Source organism: Hordeum vulgare, chromosome 6H (assembly GCF_904849725.1).
Source record: "Hordeum vulgare subsp. vulgare chromosome 6H, MorexV3_pseudomolecules_assembly, whole genome shotgun sequence".
NCBI classification, from domain to species: Eukaryota; Viridiplantae; Streptophyta; class Magnoliopsida; order Poales; family Poaceae; genus Hordeum; species Hordeum vulgare.
In genome coordinates, this window is record NC_058523.1 from 120226209 (window position 1) to 120235468 (window position 9260).

General features: G+C 50.1%; 1 protein-coding gene across 1 annotated transcript; it reads right to left on the reverse strand.

Moving 5' to 3' along the window:
* Window positions 1-6646: 6646 nt before the first annotated feature.
* On the reverse strand, window positions 6647-8176 carry LOC123402364 (transcription factor IBH1-like 1). Its single transcript, XM_045096284.1, has 2 exons — window positions 7107-8176; window positions 6647-7002 (listed from the first exon to the last, which is right to left on the reverse strand). The coding sequence occupies exons 1-2, from the start codon at window positions 7774-7776 to the stop codon at window positions 6926-6928; spliced, it is 747 nt and encodes a 248-aa protein (XP_044952219.1). The 5' UTR covers window positions 7777-8176; the 3' UTR covers window positions 6647-6925.
* Window positions 8177-9260: the final 1084 nt, after the last annotated feature.

A 9260-nucleotide genomic window follows, 5' to 3' on the forward strand; every position in this document is an offset into this window, starting at 1 on the left:
ATGCAACGAGTTGCATATTGACGAAACTCCACATACGAATTATTTAGTTCTATCCCGATTAGGTACAAGGCAATATTAAATTTGGTTAAACATGTCAAGAGGTGAAGCGTAATTAAACTACCTATCTAGGCATTTTAAATGAGGTCGGAAACGTCATATAGCATCTCCGAGATGACCTCATACGTTAATTTATAATTCTGTCCAGATCTGGACTAACACGTTTTAATATTTGTTAAACACCAAAATAAATAGGTTCACGTGATTCTACCCATCGTTCCAATCAATTTACATATAGAGAACATCTCCAAGGGAGCTACGGTTCAAAAGATACAAACATCGGAAGATATGATGGCATGAATGCAATATATGTGCAAAGACAGTCACAAGCATTGCAAAACATACAAACGGAAAGATAATATGAAACTACACGAGATTCTAAGCAAGTTTCATGTAGGACGCGATCAAAAGGGAGCAACGGTTTAACAACTACGAGCTAAACAAGAAATAGACATAATGTGCCAAAATCAGCCACATAGCATTTTGTACACCCCACAACTAAGAGCTACACAAATCCAAAATGCTCAACAAGGCATGAGGCATTAGAGGTCAAGATGCACTACAACATACTACTAATAACATTTAGCATGGATGCATGGATCACTAGGAAAAATCCTCACAAAATGGTTGCTCACACGTAGTTTCATACTTAGTGAAAATATCAGTTTATGACAGTGCAGTTTTTGATCTGAAGGCATATTGACAGCAACTAAACTATATGCTACAGGTCTCCAAATGGCATAAAAAGTGACAGCATGCTAGACAATCGTAAGGTCTACAACTAACTCCATTGCACCAACCTCAAAAGAGCTATGGATCACCAGATAAACTCATGGAAAGACAACAACAAAATATAACAAATTTCAGACTTAGAAATATTTCAGCATCGCCAAATCAACACTATTTTCTAGCAAGTTGAGAGCAAGCAAACAACACCTAAACATGGATTTCTATTGCAACCAAAATAACCAGAGGCTAGCCTACACATCCAAGGGCATATCCCTAGTTGACAACTCATTCATATCATGAACGGATAAAATCCCACAAAATAAACAAAAAAGGCAACATGGCAAAATATCACGCGCACTAACTTGCTCAAAATTTAAAACTAATTCCACAGTTAAATTCTATGGATTTTTCTACCCCGAAAACATGTATAATGTGAGGGGTTGCGAGAATAAAATAACGTCACACAAATATGCGAGAATATGTCCTAAGCATGATATAGCAAACTAGCGACGGAATTCTACATGCAATAATACAAACAACTACTCTAAGATACATGGCAAAAGGTCCCTAAAAACATGAGTACTTAAACTACGGGATTTGAGCAATCCGGACACGCACTAAAACAAATTCGAGATAATCTCCTATTAGGATAACACACAAAACTAGGCATATGGCAAGTCAAATCACTTCAAACATGCATGCAAATTGTAAAATAATAATCTACATGGAAAACTACACAAGTTTCATATATAAAACGTTGCGATCCGATGCACGGATAATAAACTACGGGCGTTGAAATATCTAGCATATCCTGAAATAAATAAATCCAAAAATAAATCCTATAATAACTACTGGGCTGAAACTAAGCCAATTGGGCCTACAGTACCTAGGCGCAACAAATCTAAACAGCGCATGAGCGAAGATTAGAGGGGCTCGGGGCGGTCTCACCTTGCGGGCCAAGGCCCAGGACAGCGGGGAAGGAGTCGGCGGAGGCAGGCCTGGGGCGGTGCGGGGCGACCGAGCTGGGCCTGCGCGGAGCGACCAAGCTGGGCCGGCTTGGGGGGCTGGGGAGGGCCCAGGAGCGGGGCGAGGGAGCGCCTGCGGTTCCTCCCCTCGACACGATCCCTCTCGGGACCGAGTGGGAGGTGGCGGCTGGCACCAGGTGCGGCGCTCCTGGCGGGGCTCGCTGCAGGCGGCGGAAGGCGCATGCGAGGGCGCGGCGACCCGATCCGGCGGCGGCTCGTCGGATCTGGCAGCGACTGGCGGGAGGCAGTGCTCGGGAGGTGCTCCAACGCTCGAGAGGTGCTGGCTCGGGCACGGGAGCTCAGGGGAGAGCTGCGGGAGGAAGCAGAAGGGTCTTCGGCCGTTGGATCTTTGATCCGACGGTCGAGATCAGTGGAGAGGATGGATCAGATCTGAGAGGGGGAGAAGGTGGAGGGTGGCACGGATTTCGAGGCAAGGGGGTTGGCTATCTAAAAATGGCATGGGGGCCTATTTATAACAATGGGGGGGCTAGGTCTAGCAGTTTTTCACCCCGGTTTCAACCGTGCGATCGGAATCGAACGATCCCGAATGTGGGACGGGCTAAGTGGCCGTGTAGAGTAGGCTTGCCGGAGATGAGAGGAAAAACGGGCACCCAGCAACGCGATTTAAAATACCGAAAAACGTCCGACGACAGACCGGATACGGTGTCGCTACGGTCAACCGTTCGGGTACCAGACAGACTCCGATTGCGACGAAATTTGGCAGGCGGCCTACCTACAACTAAATAAGAACGCACGCCAAGTTTCAACCCAATCAGAGAATATTTTAAACACACTTTTAAAAAAAGATTTTGACGATGCCGCGGGCGCGTGCGTGTGTGGTCGGGCTCAGAACGGGGAACGACGAGAACGGAGAGAACCGACAACTACTAACGGATGCAAGTTTTAAAATCGGCGGCAACGGAGTGCCGATGCAATGCGGATGATGTACATGATACGATAATTATGCGACAAATAAAAATAATCACACGACGAAAACGGAATAAAAGGGGAATCTTCTGGAACATTGGTCTCGGGCTGTCACAGGTGTCCGTTGAGTTAGTATGGATCAAGACTCGGATTTGTCACTCCGTGTGATGGAGAGGTATCTCGGGGCCCACTTGGTAGTACAACTTCACACACAAGCCTTGCAAGAAATGTGACTAAGGGTAAGTCACGGGATCTTGTATTACGGAACGAGTAAAGAGACTTGCCGGTAACGAGATTGAAATAGGTATGCGGATACCGACGATCGAATCTTGGGCAAGTAACATACCGAAGGACAAAGGGAATGATATACGGGATTATATGAATCCTTGACACTGAGGTTCAACCGATAAGATCTTCGGAGAATATGTAGGATCCACTATGGGCATCCAGGTCCTGCTATTGGATATTGACCGAGGAGTGCCTCGGGTCGTGTCTACATAGTTCTCGAACCCACACGGTCTGCACACTTAAGGTTCGATGATGTTTTAGTATAGTTGAGTTATATGTGTGGTTACCGAATGTTGTTCAGAATCCCGGATGAGATCACGGACGTCACGAGGGTTTCCGGAATGGCCCGGAAACGAAGATTGATATATAGGATGGTTTCATTTGGTCACCGGAAAGTTTCGGGCAATTCCGGTAGTGTACTGGGAGTGACGAATGGGTTCCGGGTGTTTACCTGGAGGGGCCCACCCACCCGGGAGTGAGCCCAAGGCCCTAGGGTGGCGCCACAAGTCCTTATTGGGCTGGTGGAGTCAGCCCAAGAGGGCTATGGCGCCACATAAGAAAATACCAAAAAGATAGAAAAATAAAAAGGAAAGAGGGAGGTGGGAAGGAAGAGGAGGACTCCTCCGTCCCAAACCGAATTGGAGGAGGAGTCCTCCTCCTCCTGGCGGCCGGCGCACCTTGAGGGCCTTGTCCCTCAAGGCTAGCCCCTCCCCCTCCCTCCTATATATAGTGGTGGTTTAGGGCTTTTTGAGACACAACTTTGCCACGTGCAACTCTAGCCTATTCCACATAGTTTTACCTCTAGATCGGATTTCTGCGGAGCTCGGGCAGAGCCCTGTAGGAGTAGATCATCACCACCACCGGAGTGTCGTCATACTGTCGGAGAACTCGTCTACTTCTCCGTCTTGTTTGCTGGATCAAGAAGGCTGAGATCATCGTCGAGCTGTACGTGTGCTGAACGCGGAGGTGCGTCCGTTCGGCGCTAGATCGGAACGGATCGTGGGACGGTTCGTGGGACGGTCCGAGGGACGTGAAGACGTTCCACTACATCAACTGTGTTTCTTAACGCTTCCCGTTGTGCGATCTACAAGGGTACGTAGATCTAATCTCCACTCGTAGATGGACATCACCATGATAGGTCTTCGTGTGCGTAGGAAATTTTTTATTTCCCATGCAACGTTCCTCAACATGCACTTATAGGGGTGAATGTATGCTCGTGTATATGAACGACTATGATTGTATTGTGTTCAAAAAAATGAGAACAAAAGATTAGCATGCAACATTGACTTAAGTAACCATTAATTTGTACCTTGAATTTGTAGCCTTGTATAAAAAAATGAAGGGAGTATAACGTAAGAGCAACTCCAACACGTCAACCCAAACGGACGACGTTTTTCTCCGTTTTTTGTCCATTTGGGTCGATCACTCACTCGGTGTCCGTCCTGTTTTACATTTAGGTCGACAGCGCGTCCAACGCGCCGACCCATATTTGCCGGCGTGGCCGGCTGGCCGCCCTTTTTAACAAATATACACATATTTTGCATTATTTGACAAGCAGGCATATAAAAAATAGCATAGTTTCACAACCAAATAAAGCATACTTTTACAACCAGATAAATTAAGCATAGTTTTACGAGCCAAATAAAAGTTAAATTGTCTCAAATACATATGAAAAAAGATACATCTATTGATTGTCAACATAAGCCCACATATGCTCAATCAAATCATTTTACAGCTGCATGTGAGTTTTCCAATCACGCATTTCATGATAAAATTGGGTAAACGGTTCAAACGTTGCCGCTCCTCCATGCTGAGGCACAACATTCTCACCCTGAAACTGAAACTCTTGATCATAGATACGTTCCAGACGCTCATCTTCTATTATCATATTGTGCATAATCACACAAGTTGTCATCAACTCCCACCGCTTCTTGGTGCTCCAAGTCCTAGGAAGATACCGAATGATGCCCCATCGAGATTGCAAAATACCAAAGGCACGCTCGACGTCTTTCCTAGCACTCTTGCTCTTGGGCAAATCTTTTCCTCCTTTCTCCGACAGGGTCGGGGATTGTCTTCACAATAGTGGTCCACTGAGGATAGATACCGTCACCTAGGTAGCATCCTTTGTTGTAGTTATGGTTGTTGACGGTAACATTCACTGGCGGCATGTTGCCTTCTGCAAGCCTCGCAAACACCGACGAGCATTGAAGCATGTTGATATCATTGTGTGATCTGGCCATGCCGAAGAAAGAGTGCCAGATCCAGAGATCTTGTGAGGTCACGGCCTCAAGTATGACAGCCAAGCCCTGGCATGGGCCTTATACTTCCCTTGCCAAACAGAAGGACAGTTCTACCACTACGAGTGCATGCAGTCAATGCTGGCAAGCATCCCTAGGAAGGCCCTGCTGGCATTCATCACCAATAAGCGGACTGTATCTTGAGGAGTCGGCTCTCTCAAGTACTCAGGGCCAAACACAACAATCACAGCCCTGCAGAACCTGTACATGGACTCTAAGCATGTTGACTCGCTCATACGAACATACTCATCAATGAGATCACCAGGACTTCGTATGCAAGCGTCGAGATGGATGCAGTGCATTTCTCATAAGACGAGAAGCCAATCTTTCCAAGGACGTCTTTGCACTCGAAATAGTTATTGTATCCGACCACCCCCTCTCTAATACGGTTGAAAACATGCCTAGCCATATGAAAACGTCGCCGGAATTTCTGATGTTTGAAGACGTAGTCCTTCCAACATAGTCCTTTCAAAGAACAAAATGACCGCTCTCTCGATTACGATTCAACGTCGGAAGGTGTCCCGGGATCGAGCCAGGCAACAACGGCCTCTGACTAGTATGGTGGTGATGGACCACCACGCCAGCCAAGATCTCCTCATCATCATCGGATGAGAAACCGTTGGAATCGCAAAGGAAATTGTGGAAAAATAACCCGTCGGCGAAGTCCATTTTGTACCTTGGCAAACTGTCGAACATCTTGCGGGCATCGTCGAAGAAGCTGGCCGGCGAAGAGATGCGCGTCTCCCTGGGGCCAAGTGGCTGGCCTGAAGACGTCCGACGAGCGTGTTGGTGTCAGGACGAAGGAGCTGGCCGGGTGGCGAGGCGGCTTATTACTCGCGGTGGCGTCGGCATGTGGGGGTGGGAAGCTCCGGTGCCCCGACGGCAAGGCGGTGGTGGATGCGAGGTGGGGACGTTGGGGGAGGTGTGCCGGCACCGGCAAATGGGCGACGACGACGATGCGGCGGAGGCGGGCGAGGGTTTGCTGTCGATATGGGATGGGAGAGGACGGTCAATGTGCCACCGACTAGCGGGCCAGGGGAAGGAATAGGCGGACGCCGTGCGCGTCCATCTCTTGTCAGCGCCGATACAAATGAGGCTTAAAAATGAGTCGGGATGGGTCGAATGGGGGATGAAAAGTGGGCGTGCGTCTGTTTGCATCAACGTGTTGAACCGATTTTTCTGTCCATCGCGACCCAAACAGACGCGCGTGGACGAAATGGATCGTCGTGTTGGAGTTGCTCTAATTACTAGCAAAGGCCGACACATCACAAGATCAGACAAAAATTACCTGGGACACGTCACAAGGAAGATGAAACAAACAAATAAGCACGAACCGGATCGAACACAAACGAATTTCAAGTCCATTTTTCACAAGCCATGATCCAGCTGGGAATTCCCAGCACCTGCACCTCCCGGCCTGCCATAAATTAGTGCACCCAAAAATGCCTGTGCCTCGCTGACAGACACTACAACTAGCCGCTGCTAATGCGTGTCCTACCTCGCAGTTCCGGGATCCTAGATCTCATCCCCCTCTCAACAAATACAAGATCTTCTCCGCCATTCCGCACACGCTCCTCGGCGGCTCGGATTGCTGCGATCTCGCTATTCTTCGCCTCCATCCAAGACTTGAGCCGTTGCAATCGCCTCTGTTTTCAACTGCACTGGCGGTGCAACAGCCCCTGCACGGATTATCATGATAAGTCAAGCTGAATCACATGGTTATTTCATTTTGCATGCAGAGCAGAGGACAGACATAAGAAAATCGGGGGGAAATGGAGCATACCTGCCATGTGGTGGGACGATGGTCTGTGTTGCATGGCGCTGGAGACGCGGCGGAGCACGGCAACCTGCGCGCGCAGGTGGACGACGTAGTCCATGGCCTCGCGGAGCAGCGAGGCGCCGTCGAGGAGCTCGCCGCCGGGCACCATCCCCCGCAGCACCTTGGTCCGCTTCCTCACCAGCCTCCTCGCGATCTCGCCGCTGCTCGTCCTCCTCCTCTGGCCACAGCACCTCCTCGCCACCTTCTTCCGCCCCGTCGTCGTCTTCACCGTGGATGCAGCAGGCAACAGCCTAGGCCACGACGACGACGATGATGATGCTAGGAGGGCCTGCGGCCACATCGCTCCGCTGCCACGGGTGGTGGCCATGGCGATGTCGGCGGACGACCTGACGGCTCGCTTCCTCTCTTGCAGGCACATGGCGCCATTCCTGCAGGATTTCAGGCTCAGGAGGAAGCTCCTGAGGAACCCCTGCTTGAAGGCCCTGGTGCTGCTGCTAGGGCCCCCCATTGCCGCTGCTCTGCTCGAGCAATGAAGTCCTCCTCCTCCTCCTCGACACACTGCTTGAATTTGCTGTGTGTCTGACATTATGTGTGCGTGAATATATATCCCCGAGCCAGGGACGAAAAGAGCACAAGACGGCACACGCCACGCACATGTGGTGTGAGCTAGCATGCATCGCGACCATCTGGGCAGTGGTCCTGTAACCAATAGCAGGCGTCTTTTGCCTCTTTTCTCATGCAACGCCAGCCTATCCTGCTTAACAAGCTTGGGAAAAAAAGGTTTAACTAGATAGCGGTAGCATCAGGAGGGATTTGCACACCACATGAACGAACAGCTCGGGTTTTTCAACTGAACATGCGTGCATGTGGCCGATGCTTGAGTTGGGGAGTACAAGGTAGTAGCATTCCCGTATCAGATTTCCCTGCATTTTGTTAATGCCACACTGCCATGATCCTTTCAAGAAAGGCATGTTATGTGTGCAATGCAACATGGCGTGTAAAGTACAGCATTTTTTGTACGAATGCGTACAATCCTAGTGCTGAATGTTTATATGTGGACGCTGGCAAAATCCATTTAAACCGCTTTGTCAGTGACCGGAGGCTGCGGACGGAGACGGGGCCCCAAGACCAAGACCAAGAGGGGCAGGCAAACACGATGGCCAGGCGGAGCACATGGCGGCACATGTAGCGTCGCCCCCCGGGCTGGCAACCCCCGCGGGTTATCGAGGAAACGTAGGTGCGTTGGCATGCGCATGTCGCCGGCCGGCCGCGCGCGCATGGGCTGTCATGGCTTCGCAACCGGTTCAGCGCATGCATGGCCGGCCATGTTCTGCCAACATGTAGCCACCAAAAGCTGGCCAGCGCAGATGGGACATATAACGGACCTCCCGTCACACCGACATCACCGGAGAAAATCGGGTGTCCTCATAGTGAGATGAGAACCGGGTAATGCACGGTGATAATCGGATAGATGTAATTCTCCCGTGTTAATGGTGGTGGTCGTGGCATATGAAGCCCTACATTGAATTTTGGTCTCTCGAGGCAGAGGGGGTGTGTGTGCGCTTTTGAGGAAAAGGCAAGGAAGGGGCGCTCACATGGCGGCCACATGGGCTTCCTCCCCAAACTCGGCGCGGGCGCACATGAGTCCGTCCGTCCGTCCCCGGCTCTCCGTGATCGCGTGCGCTAGCTGTACGCCTCCTCCTTGGACCTCTCCAGGTGCCTCCGTCCTCCTTTCGATCTCTCGCGCCGTTGCGATGGATGGGGTGGCATGATGACGGAGCACGCGCGTACGTACCTACACCCCATGTGAGCTTTAAATTTTCTCGGCCTGGTTTGTGCGGGGCGGAGATACGCGGGATACGAGGGTATGAGATGCGTGTCCCGGTGTCGCATGCATGATACGGAGTATGTGCAGCAGGCAAATCCCAACAAGAAAGATTTGGGTGGGATTTTCCTGCGACTGCGTATGCGAGCAGAGGATGGCGGTGAGGAGGTTTCGGGGGGCAATGTAGATGCCAGAGCTGAGAGATCGGGCGATGAAGTCCGTGATCTTTCTCTTTTTGGGCACAGTATAATTGCAGACTTGCATATACACACACATACACTCATTAATATGAAAAAGAAAGACCCATATTATCTTTGTAAGCATTAAAAAAA